The 16717-nt window shown below is 46.5% G+C and overlaps 2 protein-coding genes across 2 annotated transcripts; one reads left to right on the forward strand and one right to left on the reverse strand.

Moving 5' to 3' along the window:
* Nucleotides 1–3572: 3572 nt before the first annotated feature.
* LOC109767668 (WUSCHEL-related homeobox 11) lies at nt 3573–6302 on the forward strand. The gene is made up of 3 exons (XM_020326401.4): nt 3573–4272; nt 5424–5599; nt 5753–6302. The coding sequence occupies exons 1-3, from the start codon at nt 3669–3671 to the stop codon at nt 5768–5770; spliced, it is 798 nt and encodes a 265-aa protein (XP_020181990.1). The 5' UTR covers nt 3573–3668; the 3' UTR covers nt 5771–6302.
* A 1383-nt stretch (nt 6303–7685) lies between these two features.
* Nucleotides 7686–11333, reverse strand: LOC109767679 (cyclic dof factor 1). The gene is made up of 2 exons (XM_020326407.3): nt 11125–11333; nt 7686–9282 (listed from the first exon to the last, which is right to left on the reverse strand). The coding sequence occupies exons 1-2, from the start codon at nt 11272–11274 to the stop codon at nt 7927–7929; spliced, it is 1506 nt and encodes a 501-aa protein (XP_020181996.1). The 5' UTR covers nt 11275–11333; the 3' UTR covers nt 7686–7926.
* Between the last annotated feature and the right edge of the window lie 5384 nt (nt 11334–16717).

The following is a 16717-nucleotide window of genomic DNA, read 5'->3' on the forward strand; positions in this document are numbered from 1 at the left end:
GCGCATCCGTCGACACGTCGCCGGTGCGTTCCCGCAACTGGCCTCGTTAATCATGCAAGCCCGCACACGTTGCAGCGCGATGTGCTCACGCACGGTGCGAGGAGTGACACACAGCCCAGCTCCGTGCAATCGCAAAACGCACTCGACGAGAGGTAACTTTTCGGTCGCAGATTCCCTGGCCTGGGTGCACCGCACGCAGAGCAACGGGACAAAGACGGCGGAGGAATGTGCCAAGGGAGGCGGTGGCAGCCCGGCAGGGGCGGAGCAGAGCATGCAGAGCAGGTGACTGACGCCTCCCCTCGTCGTCGTCCGCTCTGCTCAGCCTCTGCTGCGTGCCGACGGGGGGGGAGGAAGCCGCCGGGGGAAACCGAACGGCGGGCCAATCATGCGCGGCCCGAGCCCCCGCGCGGCGCGGCGTTGGCAATTCTTTAGCCTATTCCGCGCGCGGCCACGACGTGGAGCGCGGAGCAGCAGGGAAATTTTGATTCCCCCTTGTCCGGGACGGGGAATTTTCTGGCTTCAGACCGCAGATTCCCTGCTACTTGGGTCAGCTGCCATGATGCACGGATAGATAGATAGATAGATAGATAGATGGTAGATTCCCCAATAAACAAGTTTATCGGAAGCGCATGCATGTACGTAAGTACGTAGGTACATGCATACGCGTAGATTACCAGATTTTCCCTGGGGTGTGGCTAGGACTCATCTAGATGTGACATAACTATGTCACATCTAAGTATGACATCACACAACATCAGCAAAAAAACAATTAAAAAGCATTTTATACTAATCTTGAAACCCCTAATTATATGATGAACTACTTAGATGTGGCATACTTAAAAAAATATCTAAATGTGAATTAGTCATTCTGTTTTCCCTGCGTGTGCAGCGGAGATCACTCACACGGACACGATATGCCTGTGGCCGTGGTGGTTCAGGTGGTACGTGTTAACTATAGCTGGTCCATCGGAGATGTGGTGGCGACATCATAGGATAGTACGCGGAAGAGACCAAGGGCGGAACAGTGGAGCGGGCAGGGGAGCCACGTCGCGATGCCGACGCCGTGCGCCGGGGTCCGGACCGGCCGCGTGTGGTCCGTCCAAGCTCCGTCGATCCCCGACCCAACCCCAACCCCAACCCGGCGCGCCACGGCCAGGGACAGCGATCGGCCGATCGATCGATCACCTAAGAAAAGCTAGCACCAGGCGGACGATGCCCCCTGCGTGGACCGAAGGTCAATCCAGGCACAGGCCAAACTGTGGGGCACTTGTGTTCCCCCTCGACGTCCTCCTTTCCAAGAGCACATGTGATTTGGACGCCTTTAAGGTGAACTCATAAAAAGCTTATCTTGGTCTAGTCATCTGGTGGCGGGCGAGCATGTATGGCCACTAGAATCTATACATGTCTCCGGGCTCTTTCATGCATAATGTTTGGATCTAGCTAGCTTATAGCTAGAAAAGTATACTGCGTTGCACAGTGGTCTATAAAATGAATAGGGTGTTTTATACACTTATCATGATTCACATCCACATTCACTTTGTAGTGCACAAATGGTTATCTCTTTCTTGCTTTTGCGATGACACATATGGCCATCTTCAAAGTGTTATTACCTGCAAAGAAAAAAAACAAGCGCTAGAAACAAAAGAACTCAAACGTATGAATGAAAAATGCATGAATTGAGATGACGTGTACCGTGCGATCATATAGGAATCAAAACACATAACAACTTTAAAGCTGTCGTTTGGAAAAGGAACCCAAACCGGGTGACCGTTCGCCAGGACCGATGGCAAGCGCGACCCCCAAGATGGTTTATGTGGCTTGGGGTGGCGTTTTTCAAAGCAGCCATGTCATTTTGTTTAAAATGTGGGGAGTTTTGGGCAAAAATTGACACGGTCATATCAATATCTAAGGGGACGTTCGATGGGATCCCACCCTAGCGTATGTTCGCCAGATAGCATTTTCGAGAAAAAACACATGATGTGTAGACACAAAGAGAAAAAACATGAGGTTAGACATCATGTTTGGTTTGTTGCAAAATTCTTATGGAATGCTCTATTCCATAGGAATTCCAAAGGAAGGTAGGATATCAACTCCTTAATTCCAAATGGTAACAAAGGAAAATTACTTATAGGGATGACATACTGTAGAATTATCGTTTCCCTTTGCTCGAAACATAGCATATAGCTAACAGTTATACACTCGTGTAACACCTTAGCTTAAAACCACTAAAAAATTGCCCCACCTTAGGTTCTAAGTGTCATATATATATGTGTGTGTGTGTGTGTGTGTGTGTGTATATATATATATCTTACTTCTTTTTGAGTGGATATATATCTTACTGTCCATTCCGCTTTGTCCAAAAACGTTTACCTTGAACCAATAACTTTCCTTTTGCAAGTGTAGCTGAATATACACAAAATGAAGATGCGGTACTAAGTTCTTTTGTGTGTGGAGGCAACAATGTGGTAGGGTGGTACTAAGGGCAACTCTAGTAGAGTCGTCATATCTGTCCGATCGTCATAATAACCGTTATTATGGCTTTTTTGCTTTTAGAGGAGTGACCACTGTGTCTGGGGTCACCGTAATTTATGGACTACCCTCCATATCTGGCCTCCCAGTTGTCATACATGGTAACTCGGGACTGTCTTTTGAAGCGCACTTCATATGGCAGTTACATGCAGATTGCATGTGACGTGAAGAAAACTTCACATCATCCTCCGCCTCATGTAGGATGGTAGTGAGGTTGGGAGATTAAGGGACAGAAGGAGCTGGAGGCCAACAAGGAATGAAGAAAGTTGTTCCACTCGTACCTCTTCTTTGTTTAAAGCTTAACTCACATTTCGAGACCAGAGGAAAAAAAAGGAATGTACCATTGACGACTGACTCGCGGTTATGGAGTGAACGATTAGACATTTGTGTGTTTCCCTCATAATCTCCATATCTATATGAAGCACAGTACATATCCAATACGAAGGCTGTCAATATGCCAACTCTACTAGAGTTGCTCTATGTTGACTACAGTTACTTCACTCGCGTAGGTAGCTCCTTCGTCGGAGAACAAACTAGTGTCACACGCGCGCTTACTCAATTCTTTTTTACCGGCATACCCTTTTCATTAACAACTGAAATAACGGAAAAACATCTATCCATAACCAGAGAAAGGAGACGAAAAAGGGAGGGCAAGTTCAACTCACCACGCGCTTAACTCAGTTCAACGCTCCAATTTTCTCTTTGCATATCCGACGGCCGCAAACCAACGGTGACACCAAATTCACTCTGGTTTCGGTCAGTAGAAAGTGGCAAGGTTCCATAGCCCCTCGCGAGTCAACATCACCGTCATGTCATCCCCACAACACACAACCTCACCTTCACCGGGACACGGCTGGAACGGTACCCGGAGGCGCCAAGCTGACACCCCGGAGACAGCCGACGAAAAGGAGAGCACCGGTGGTAAAAAGATTCTTTTGTCCTCCACCGGCTGAATCACCACCCGATCGAGGAATGTTACCCCTCTCACTCGCAGCAACCGCACTAGCGCGCGATCGACACTATATATAGCCTGCCCGAAGCTTCTGTCTTCACCAAGCAACACATTCCCTCGCTCGCTCTCGCCTCATAGTCCAACACTCCAATTCCCGGCCATCCTGCTAGCTCGACCGATCGTGCCCATGGACGGCGGCGGCGGCCACAGCCCGGACCTGCAGCCGGCGGAGCCGGTGCGGTCGCGGTGGACGCCCAAGCCGGAGCAGATACTGATCCTGGAGTCCATCTTCAACAGCGGCATGGTGAACCCGCCCAAGGACGAGACCGTCCGCATCCGCAAGCTCCTCGAGCGCTTCGGCGCCGTCGGCGACGCCAACGTCTTCTACTGGTTCCAGAACCGCCGCTCCCGCTCCCGCCGCCGCCAGCGCCAGCTCCAGGCGCAGGCGCAGGCACAGGCACAGGCCCAGGCGCAGGCGTCCGCCGCATCCTCTGGGTCGCCACCCGCGCCTGGCGGCCTCGGCTCGGCGGCCTCGTCCACGTCGCTGGGGCTGTTCGCGCACGGCGGCGCCGCGTACAGCTCGTCCTCCTCCTCGTCGTCCTGGCCGCCCTCGCCGCCGTCGGTGGGGATGGTGGGGGACATGGACCAGTGCGGAGGCGGCGACGACCTGTTCGCCATCTCGCGGCAGATGGGGTACGCGGACGGCGGCGGCGGCGGCGGCTCCGGGTCGTCGTTCTCTGCGGCCGCCGCGCAGCAGCAGCAGCAGCAGCTCTACTACTCGTGCCAACCAGGTGAGCCCCGCCATGCCATGCATGCCTCGCGCTACCGATGCATGTTTTTGTTCCTCCCAAGTTCTCAACCATGAACAATTCGATCGCACATGCATGCAAGCTAATTTACGGAATTTTAATCAACATTTTGGCTTCTTCCTTGATCGGTCGATGGAATTCGTTCTTCTTCCTCTTCTTCGCTATAGATTCGGTACAAGAAAATCGTATTGTTTACCTTTTCACCTCTTGTTTGCATCATAATATCAGCGAAGAGATACCTCATGCATCATACATACATCTGAGGCAATTGAAAATTTTCAACCAGAAGTTGCATTGTCTTTGCTTTGTTCTTGCATGTATGGACAAACTACAAGTAGTTTCGTGTATGCACTACTTTTGGATCATCGCCGTAAAACTGTTAAAGTTGTCATATTATGTGGCTTCATTTTTAGTTTTAGTTTTCTATCTGGTAAATACAACACAATTCTATTATGTTAAATCCTGTCTCTTTGCTTTAATTATTTGTTTCATAGTACTGCATAATTTCATAAGTATTTGCTTTAAGTACATGTTTTCAGCCACTTCTAAGGCCTAAAGAGGCATGCGCAAGTCAGGCATAATTTCCCCATAATTAGCAACAAACAACCCCATTACATATTATGCTTGTTCTGGTCCAAAATATCATAAGTATTTAAGGCAATGACACAGTCTTCAGGATGAACTTTGACCATTAATCTATGTGCAAACATGCTGTCTCACATTAAAATACAGTTACACATTACAAAATTTTAAATGGAGTAGTTATTTCTTTAACCTTTGAAATGTACTACTAGTATGACTGGTACTAAAACAAGCTCCATTTTGGATGGGTGTGGCGCTTACTTAACTGTACTAATTTAGCCATGCTGTACTCATTCTAAGTTTGTAACCACATTCTATGCTTCATGCATTATAAAATTCAACTATAGTTGTTGACGCACGCGTGCATGTGTACTATGTTAAACATGCCTGCTCTGAATTTTCCACAACAAACAGCTAATGCATGTTCAGAACAAGGGAACACATTAGCGCGAATATTGGGGGCGCGCCATGCCAGATAGCTGATGGGATGTTAATATTTCTTAGAGCTTAATAGAGTATTGATGGTGATTTGTTTGCGTGCGTGCGTGCAGCGGGCATCACGGTGTTCATCAACGGAGTGGCGACGGAGGTGCCACGGGGCCCCATGGACCTGCGCTCCATGTTCGGGCACGACGTGATGCTCGTCCACTCCAGCGGCGGCCTCCTCCCCGTCGACGACTACGGCGTGCTCATGCAGAGCTTGCAGATGGGCGAGAGCTACTACCTGGTCAGTACTCGGTACTCACTACTCAGTAGCACACCGGCACACATGCTGAAAATGCATGCACGTAGTATATGAACAGACACATCCGATTAACATTAATCCATGGAAAATGTCTCTTCTCATTGTGTTGTCTTGTAATTTCCTGACGATCGGCAGGTCGCGAGGTCAAATTAATCGAGCTGGCTGGTTGTTGATTGGTGTGAAATTTGAAACTGGTTCCTCCGATCGTTGGAGACGGGCGCATGCATGGTGCAGGTTTCAGTTAATCGATCTCTCGATGCAAACGGAAGCTTCTAAAATTAGGACGTACGGAGTACTGTGCTGTGGAGTGGAACTGGCGATCGCACGATGGATCGAGAGGCAAGCAGTCCATCAACCGTGCATGCATGCCATGCCTGTACGTACGTGCCTGGTCGACATAGCAGCAGCTTATAGATATAGCGGCAATATACACATATAGTGCACCATGTGTCCGGTCCAAACATATATCCACCTATGTAATCAACCAGTCAACCCATATGCATGCATACCACTGTCACTGTGAACAACATTGGAACCGATGATAGTGTGTAGCGTAGTCCTAAATTTTACCTTTGCCCGGCCGTCCGAGCCATTCTTTTACCTTACATAATTCCTCTGTATTTGCTTCGTCGAGATCAATGTAACGCCAGATAATACTACAGAGGAGATGTGTGCTGTTTCTGCATGGCACGTATGTACAAAAATGTTGCTGTGCATCGCCGAACCGTAGCCCGTCGTAGGTGCAGAGATTCCCCGGCGGGCGGACGTGTCGAGCGGTGCCGGGAACAGGTGGGTCGCAAGTGGCGAGCTCACCGCCCCGTGCCGACCAAAAGGAGGACACCGCGTGTCAAAAAGCACGCACACATGTCATTTTCCACCATATACTTTTTCCAACGCGCGCGCGGCCGGGTTCGGAGCTAAGCCTTGGATCTGGTGACCATGATTGACTAATCGAGCATGCACTTGCTCCTCTTCCTCCTGCTTTGGGATCAGATCAGATAAACTACTATGGGTAGTGTAATCTGCCTTCCCTAGCTCATGGACTTTGGTCATCCGCAGCCTACCCTAGCCGATATATGTCGGTCGAGTGGTGCCTGCCAAAGTGCTGTGGCGTGCATTATCAGTGAGGAATCTACCCTTTCCCCACTAGGAGTACTATATGTGTCAGTCAAACTTGGACACTACGGAAATTCAGTAAGCAACACGCACGCTTTCACGTCTGGCTAGCCGGAGCTTTGACTGCTTCTGCCCTCCGCCTAACATTTGGCTGCGGGGTTGCATCAAAGCTAGCCAGGATGACCGATCCACCAAACGTTATTCATTCAGGAAGAGGCAAAAATGCACTGAACCTCCAATGGATCGACCAAACGTTACTCGTTCAGAAGAGGCAAAAATGCAGGAGAACAAAAAATCCCAACCACTGCAGTGACAGTGAGAGTGATCTAGTGGCAGGCTTTTTACAGACAGTGCCTTTCGAGTTCCTGCAAGGAGTACTACACTACTTCTACTTCAGGAACAAAAGTACCCGTTTCAGTGGCAGAGTTAGCATGCTGACACATCTGCTGGGAACTGAAGAAAAGATGCATGGTGGAGCATGAACAGAAAGAGGCGCTGCACCGAGTCACCTGTCACATCCGCAAAGAGCTTACCGAACCATTGATAAAGAGGGGGCTTTACGACTTGGGAGACTTCCTGAGCTTACACATCGATGTTGATATAAAGGCGGCACAGTGTGTAGTAGAACAAAGACAAAGACAGGGGCGTCTCAACTAATCAGAATGCAGGCCACAGAGGTGACCAACCACTACTAATTTGGCTTCTAGATAGATAGATAGATCGATACACATAGCTTACAACCACCACTAGTCATCACTCACATACACACAAATTCCATTCTAGCAGAGAAGCAGATGCATCAGCAAATATCAAGAAGCGCGGAAAAGTTACCGGTTTTCTTCAGAGTTGAACTTCTCGTCAGCTGGTTTGTGTTTCTAAATCTTGTGCTTCTCAGTAAACATGCCATGTTCTTGTGGCCATTAAGCAGAACTCTGAAAGCAGAACACCTGTATGCATTAAGCAATGCTATTAACAATTATTATCATTGTACAACCAAACACATGCTGGCGGTCTGATCATGAACCCGGTGGAGTGTTACAGGCTCTACAAGAAAATTACAGGGAGAAAAACAGCACCGCTATCCCGATAGTACAGTTGCATAACATCTACATCGCCGATCAGTGCTCAGACAACATCATTTTCTTGATATAACATGCTTGAAGAAAAGTTAAAACACGACGGAAGTTTCCGTATCACGTCGTCTCCTGGAAGGACGCAAATCGGGATTGAGCCGCGGGGTTCGCTTGCATGACTCGGGCTGCGTTGGACATTTGCTCCCTGCCACCAGATTTCGGCTGGAACGCTCTAAACATGCCGCGCTCGCCAGGTTCAATCCCGAGGGTGGTCCAGATCGAACTCTTTGCAGCTTCGTCGGGGTCATCAATCCGGAGCGTCTTCGGAATCCACAAGGATTTTTCTGCCTTTTCACCACCTCGCGGATCAGAATCCCTTGGGTGTTTTCCAAGGACTGGAGAACCACTATCTGAACATGTACTACTGCTTGTGGGAGGTGCTGCTGACATGCTATAACTGGGTCCAAGCCACGGCGCGCTCCATGCGCCATTAGGCCAGGGAGAAACCAATGGCCAAACGGAAGGCGGCATTAGCGGGAAAGGAATGGGTGGGCCACAGAATCCTGGCATCGGCACCATTGGTGGAAAGTTCCATTGAATGTTACCTCCATGGCCATTTTCTGAACAATTTGCAGGTTCAGCTGGGACTGGGCACACTGGTGCTGCCATGGCAGGAACACCATTCCATGCTGGATTCCATGGGTACATAAAAGGGGGACCGGGAAAGCAGGGTATAGGAGGCATGGGAGTGACGCCATTGCAATCCCCGGTAATTCCATTTTGATGTACCCCAACTGCTGCTTTAACTGACTCAATCCGTGGATTATCAGAAGTTGTTGCTGAAGGTGGACAGGTCTGGTTCTCACCATTTCTGGGATGTGCTGTTGACGCAGGGTTGCTGTTCTTATTCTGCTCTTCAACTCTCAGCAAAGAAGCCATGGAGTTAGGTAGAGTTGAATCAGACCCAAACTTAACTGCTGGTTGATTTTCCTTTATAGGCAATGGAATGACGGAAGAATCACCTCCAGGAGCGGCTAGACTGCCTCCTGGAATCAATATACCGTTACAGTTTGTGCTGGAGCTCTTACTCTTGCGCCTACCAGCACCGACAGGGAGGTTTCTCATGCTTCCACCTGCCGTCCAATACCTTTGACAACCCCTGCAAAAATGCCTTGGTTGGTGTATGTTGTAATTGTTGTAGTAACAGAACTTTGTGTCCATGCTGTTACACCGAGGACATGGCAGAATCTTGTCTGGCTTCTTTAGGACCTTCTCTTTGTTTGATCCATCACCCTCGGTCTTAGCTGCTTCCAGTGTGGATTCTGGTTCAGTCATCTCATCACCGTTGGATGTCTGGTTCTCACACGCACTCGAACTATTAAGGCCAGAATTATTTGGTTGACTAAGATTTAAATCCGGCGGTGTGCATGAATTTTCCTCAGTGATCCTTGTGTCTCCTGTATCTTTGCATGAATCCTGATGATTAGATAAAGAGTAAGTTAAACAAGATGAATGGCAAAGTAACAAGTATGTTTATGATAGGATAATAGAACAAACAATAACATATACAAATCCAAGTACTAAAAGCCTTTAATAAATTAATTGTATCGAAGTCATTCACAAAAATGGTATTTTGTGAAATAAACACATAGCTATAACACCATTTGAGCAATGAATGTCTAGTCTATCTTCAATGCTTGTTATATACGCAAATATATTTTCGGCAACTAGGAAAGCCTTCTGTGTGTAACATCTTATTTTGTACGGAAGTACTTCACACAAGACACGACAGTGCACGACACTGGCACAATGGCAAATCCAGCCATTTGCTACTGTTTTATACTTGTCCATGGACGGTGTGATACGCAAGTCGTGCAATTATCAGCTGGCAAACGTCGTCCCTGTAGCGGTGCTCTATTTTGTAAGAGGCAGCAAGCTTAAAAAGACGTACCAATATCTAAATAGTATCAGAAAACCAATTAGTTTGCTTCCAAGGGGATATGGTTGATTTGACTGGGAAACATGACTTGTTCCATTCTTGAATCTGGATGATGGCTATTGTTTTTCTTGCACTCAAACATATATTTCTATGTGGCATCACTGACAGAATTTTCCCATGATAGTGCAGAGAGCTTAAAACCTATGGTTACCAGGCATAACATGATGTATGACATGGTCGAACTCTGGTTTGTGGTTCGAACTTTCAGATGTAAATTAAAAATTTCAGAACTTTTAGGAAATTTGAGACTAAGCACAGTGGGCACAGGTGAGTCCAACCGTCGTCAACGATACTATGAATCTATAATTGCTGCTGCGGACCAATCTAAGATTCCAGGACAGTTAAGCTCTATATAGGATCAGAATTTCAGAGTAGAAAGAGAAAGGCAACTGTGCATCTATGTCACAGTTGGTGCACAAATCCAGTAGAACCAAGGTAGGAAATTTGATATGGATTTCCATCTACCTAATCCAAAGCACTCATCGCACCCTAAAAGTGAATTTGTCAAAGTACAGACGGTAACTAAAGTGAGATTTGCATCAAAGCAGGCAAACTTTATGAGGAGTTTCCATTTTTTTGGAAATGGAGGTATACCCCCGGCCTCTGAAAAAAAAATGGAAACTCGCGGATAAGAGAACTTTATGAGGAGTTTCCATTTAGATAGAGTCCAAGACTAGCTAGTCCAGAGGTGCTTTAAAATAGCCTGATGTACAAGAACTTGTAACCACGTCAAAATCTGCTTAACTAGGTAAGATAAGAGAACTGGCCGATCCCTATATGTACCCACCAAAATTCATGTGCAGATACAGTCAACTGACGCATCACACAGCCATTCTGCAATCACTAGCCATGAAACGAAACCCATAAATGATACTTTGAACTGCAAAACCAGCTACAAATCGAAAAGCTTGACATGGTCCCTATCTAACCAACCTAACCTAATCAATCGTCCCAAAAGATGCAAAATTAGCAGGGATTTGACTGGGACGACTGCCTAGATAAGATCTAGCATATGACTAGATTACCGACTGCTAAGCCGAAACGATTATGCCTTATCTTGCAGTGCTAATTGGAGAATCCATGACTAACTGACATGAACTGATTGAAGCAACCACAGAGACGCACCTCCTAATAGCTTTTCCAATTGCCCACACGGGGAAGAAACAGAAGACATATACTTGTACTGTATAAAATCGCACCATTTCCTCGAATCAAATCGCAAGAGGATGAAGAACAGACAGAGCGTTTGACGAACTGAAAGGGGGAGAACAGAGCAGAGTAGATTTTGAAGAGGGGAGTAGGAACTCGCGTGACTTCACCTCTACCGGCGCCTGCGGAGGCGTACGGGGCGGCGCCACGTCGGACTCCGGCGGCTGAGGGTGTGCGGCTCCGGCGAGCTCCATATGGGGCAAGATCCGACAAGTGGAGTTGGCGACTCGGCTACAAAGGGGGAAAAGATTTGCTCCCATTTAGCCTCGCGTCCGTGAGGCCACACTACTGCACTTTTTGGGTAATTGCACTGTGGTCCTTAGTGTTAAGCGGGTCGGATCCATTTAATGGATATCCTGCTTTCGCACTCATTTTGTGTTTTTTTCTTCCTTTTTCACCCGTGTTCGTGTTCGTTTGTGTTTGTATTTGTGTTTTTATCATTTGGGCTGTATGGACCCTGATAGTGTCACACGTGTGGCACTAAGCAATTCTGCCACGACGTTTTCTGATGGCAAATTTAGTTACCTGAGGATGACAACTTTAGTTGTGAAGCATGGCAACTTTCTGTTTGATGTCAAGTTTTAGTTTTTTTGTTTGGATTTTGTTCTTTCTTGAATGATAATTTTAGTTGTAAAAACGTCAGGGCGATGTTACTTCGTGCCACATGTGTGGCATTTATCATTTTGGGTTGTATAAACGCGTTATTGTCACAAAAAAGAAGTGATTGTGGGATTATAAGATAACTAACCATTCATGTCGAGCGGGGTAAAACACGTGATGATATGGCTCATATCATACTTTTGTTTACTCCCTTCGTTTCACATTAAGTGTCGCTGATTTAGTATAAAATTGTACTAAACCGGTGACTTAATATGGAACGGAGGGAGTACATGTTAGCAAGGTCCATACGACTTCTTTTTCTGGTAAGTCCGCTTTTCGATGGAGTGGATTTCCCGTGTGTTTGTGTTTGTGATGTTTGTGTGCTTTTGTTGAGTTCGAGGTGTCGTTGGTGGGAGTAGTCTTAGTCATGGATGTATCGTTTTTGTCCTTTTTTCATGATTAACCTGGCAATAGATCTTCTTCTTAAGCAATAGAACAAGCAAAGCTTTTGCCTTGGTTTCGCAAAAAAAAAGTTCTCATGTGTCCACGGAGTGAACAAGATCAAATAGACTAATTAAGCAGATGAATGAGAGTGCCAACTATTGATGTCTTTGTTTCTTCATTTGTCACTTCATATCAATCGACTCTAGTTCCTTTAGATCAACAGGCATGTCGATGACTGCTGGTCCGATAAGATGGGGACGTCGAAAGTTGTAGAATCAACAAAATTTTGAATATTAGGAGCATGATCCGGAGAACACAAAATCATAGAAGGGAGATTATGATCAGCTCGCCCCCATTCCTACACGATTACTATGTCATGGACTCCACAGGATTCATGATGAGAGGAATAGCAAAATACTGGAATGATCGTGTCGTTATGGTGCATCAGCTTCCTAAAACTTGGCAAAGCAAACATATTCATACTCTTTTTTTTTAAATCCAGAAAAGAAGCTGCACACATGTGTATCCTTACTTTTAACTTGCTCTTGAAAATTTTGTAAAATGTAACCTTCTGGTGAAAATGAAATTTTGGAGTTCTTTAAATCTGCAAATATACTTTTTTTCTGTGTTAAAGTGGATTCCGGTGCAAAAATCCGTTCCCCGTTATAGACGTGGGTATTATCTGCATCCATTTAGCAACGTGGTTACGCAGCGTAAACTTATTTGTGGTTACGAGATAGTTAGGGGGTTGTTTAGCAAAGGGACACATGTGGTTGGAGAGGCCGGTGGCCGGCGACTGGCGCGGCCGGTCCGGGCCCCAGTCAGCGGCCGCGAAGCAATCCTTGGCCACGAATTGCCGCGGCCCCACCGGTCAGTGGGCCCCACGTCTCGCCACGTCATTCCGCTCTCGCTGTCAATCTGAGTGTGCGGTGGGGAAAACAGCCGGGCGCACGTACCCGAAAAGCCGTTGCTGGTGCGCACTTACGTCTCGCGGAGCAGCATGTGACGCTGTTCGTGTGGGTCCGGTTGTGGCTTGGGCCCGCTGTCTGCGAGGTGAGGGTACCTTCCAGGGAGGAAACAAAAAGTAAAGTAAAAAACGGAGGCCGGCGAGAGAAGCTTTTGCCTTTTGAGTAGTGCCTTTTTTTGGAGCAGCAACACGTGGACCTCACTCTTCCGGTGTAAATTTTGTTTTTCCTTGAGTGATGTTTGGTCATGCAAAAGTTACCAATCAAAAAGTTTATTTTTTCAAAGAAATAATTTACCGAGGATCAAGTCATTCTTCTATGGATTTGAAATTTGTTTATTTATACTAACGTACGTATATGGCAGGAGGCTGAAAATTCTTTATTAGAAGGGCAACACATTTCCAGCTTGACCAACTCGACGCTGGCTGGACTCTTTATTGCTCCATGAAAAATAACATTTTAGACCTTTTAGCCACAAGGAGCAACCACACATCCGCCCTGGCATGTTAGCAGCCACATGATAAAAATCTTTTCCTGTGCTCCCAGTCCCTTAGGCAATATTATACACAGATCGGGCCATTTTTCAGCGTGCAACTTGCACGATGGTGTATACTAATCTCACATGGACCGCATGTTGTTGGTCCCTCTCCATCCTTGGATGCCTAAAGAACCGATGCAGTGGCCACTTGAAAACGATGGCTACATTTTAAATTTTATTTTTTTGGAAACAACAAACAAGACGTCCGGTGATCTTGCGTGTGTGTGTCTCTCTCTCTCTCTCTCTATATATATATATATATATATATATATATATATATATATATATATATATATATATATATATATATATATATATATATATATATATATATACCTGCAACTTTTTATGCTCTTTTGGAACGAAAATACCACACCCATCGGTCACCACTTTACCGGCTGCTAGCGTACAAGTGGCAGATTGTCCTTTCCCGATGTAGATCCAGACCACGGTTCCAAACTGGTGAAACAAAAGAGTGGTAGTACTATACGTCCGCGTAATTAAGCATCTTGTTTGTTGGATTGGGTCTAATTTTCTTGACAAAACTGCAAGCGTGGAACTTTATGAGATGAAATAGCTTGTTCATTTTTAAAATTACAGTAGCTCAAAAGAGAGTTCCTTATATTCAATATACTAAAATTCAAGACGGGGAAAAAGGATACGCAATGGAGCGAGTAGGGATTTTGTTTTATCAACAATGAAGAGTAGAATTTCATTTCTTTTTGCACAAAATATACTTAAAATTCAAGGTAATACAAGAAATGGGATAGGATCCTTACTATGTCTTTTAGGGATAAAACACTTTTGTCTATCCACATGAAAACGGGAAATTATGTGTTATTTGCTCTTCTTATGTAACTGATTTTCACTTTGGACTCTTCCGGGTGCATCCGCGAATAGTGAATGGTCACCCTTCATTTCTTTGACATTGCAACCATAGTCCTCATTTCTTGATCATACCCATACTACTACATGCAACTTTGAGATTCATCTACGTACATAGCTAACTATCTACTCGTCATCAGATATGTCGATGACGTTCTTGCCGGTGCCACCAACCTCTTGGTCATTGGCGGCAGGGCGAAACTCCGGCGCATCCTCCTCGTCGGCGAAGAGCTGCTCACGCTCCAATTCCGCCTCATGGGGTAAGCGGCGGTTCGCTACCACACCCACCTCCAACTGGACGAACTTGAGGATGGCCTCCCGCCTCGCTGCCTCCTTCGCTTGGACAACCTCAAACTCCGCCAGTGCGTCTTCCAAACCAAATCCGGCCTACTTCGGCGTTGAATCCGCCTTGCCCTGCTCCTCCTCCTCATCCCACGGCTCCACCTCCCCCATCTCCTCGTTCAGCGCCTTTTGCTTCTCCATCACTGCGTCAGTCGCCTTCTTCTCCGGTGCCTACTGCAATGTGAGTGTCGCGTCGTCCCTCCATCTCTGCTAGGATCTTCGCCCAGAGCTACGGGATAACATCTTGTGGTAGGTAATCACACTGTTCAACAATTCACCCCGATTAATCGGTTAACGGGCCAATTAATCGCTACTCATAGTGTGGCCGAGTCGAATAGCACATCTTCATCGTGTTAACTTGTCATGTCGATTAATTGGCTTATTAGACTGATCAATCAATTGACAGGCCGATTAATCCCTGCTAGCCCATAAACGGGTGGGCAAACAAATCCCAATTTTTTTACCCGTAACCCCTTCCAGCCCCATCCCCCGCCTTAATAGCTAGGATTAGTAATTTACTTTTTATATGTGTACGGTAGCATGTTTTGGTATATTACATAGCTAGGAGCATAAAGTATGGTATAATACATGAAGAAACTAGATATGTGTTGGCAGGTTCCTATTCAATCTAGTGATTAATGGTTGACCGATTAATCCCGTCAATAGGCCGATTCACCGATTAATCACTACTCCTAAACCGGCCAAGGAGCTACCAGTTAATGATTTCCTGAATATTGGGTAATCCTGCGGCGGACCATAGGTACCGATGGACGGCGAGGTCTGAGCGGAATAGGGCGCACTCACAGTCGCGGTGGCGGCGTGGACTATAGGGAGAGGGAGAAAATGAGGGTGTCTAGGGTTGTGAGGCTCGCCGTCCGGCTTAAATAGACTGGTTTGACCCCTCCGGCAGAGTGCTGGAGCGACGGCATGAATGCAGACCGGTGACCTCTAGTCGGATCTATGGGTTTCTGCGTGTTTTCGCATGGGTCCTGCTCGCCAATCTGACATGGTGGACGCGTTCGGGCCTCCTCATATCGGCCCCAAATATGGGCTGGGTTTGGGGGTGACAGACAACCTGGACGTATAGGATCGGTTTGAGGGGGTGGCATTTTTATGACCGGTCACTGACCTGGTCGTCCGCCCGATCGATATGAAGGTTCTGGTTGTACATGCTCTGACTCATGGTTGGTCATTCACCATGTTGAGGTAATGACGGCATCACACAAGGTTCTAATCTCTAAATGTAAGGGCATCTCCAATGCACATCACCAAAAATTTGTCCGTAAATGTTCATGGACATGTTCAAATGTGCTCGCGGACATCTGGCTAGGCGCCGGCTATTCAACCATGATCACCAAATCATCGCACAAAATACAAACAAAATGTAAGAAGTTCAATATATTACATGCAAATGGAGAAATTTAACAATCAACATAAATTTAGACTAAACTAAACTAGGCCAAAGTAGCGAACAGTGACCTCATGGGCATGGCCTTCAAGGCCGCAGGCACCTCCATCGTCGCCTGCGTCGTTGTCGTAATCACGCTAGTGGCAAAAGACCCGCCGCTAGTAGAGAAATGGCTAGCCACAATTTGAGTTGGTGGCGCCCTATTTTTAATCGACGTCACCATTATATTTTTCATATAGTGGTGGTGTTGACATATTTGGCGCGACATTACTAAGACCATAGTGATGGCATTGGAAAATAGTTGAACCCTACTTGTAGGTGGGACCCACAGTTGGTACAAGGCGTCATATAGTGGCGACGTGGCATAACACGGAACGCCAATGCTATTATGTTTAGTTGTGGCGTGTCATGTGTAGCCACGTCAGCACTATATGACGTGGGGTCTATTTTTTGGAATTACTTTTATTTGTAATTATTTATTTTAATTGATTAAAATGTGTTTAAGTATTAGGACTTACATT

Source organism: Aegilops tauschii, chromosome 2 (genome assembly GCF_002575655.3).
Source record: "Aegilops tauschii subsp. strangulata cultivar AL8/78 chromosome 2, Aet v6.0, whole genome shotgun sequence".
NCBI lineage: Eukaryota > Viridiplantae > Streptophyta > Magnoliopsida > Poales > Poaceae > Aegilops > Aegilops tauschii.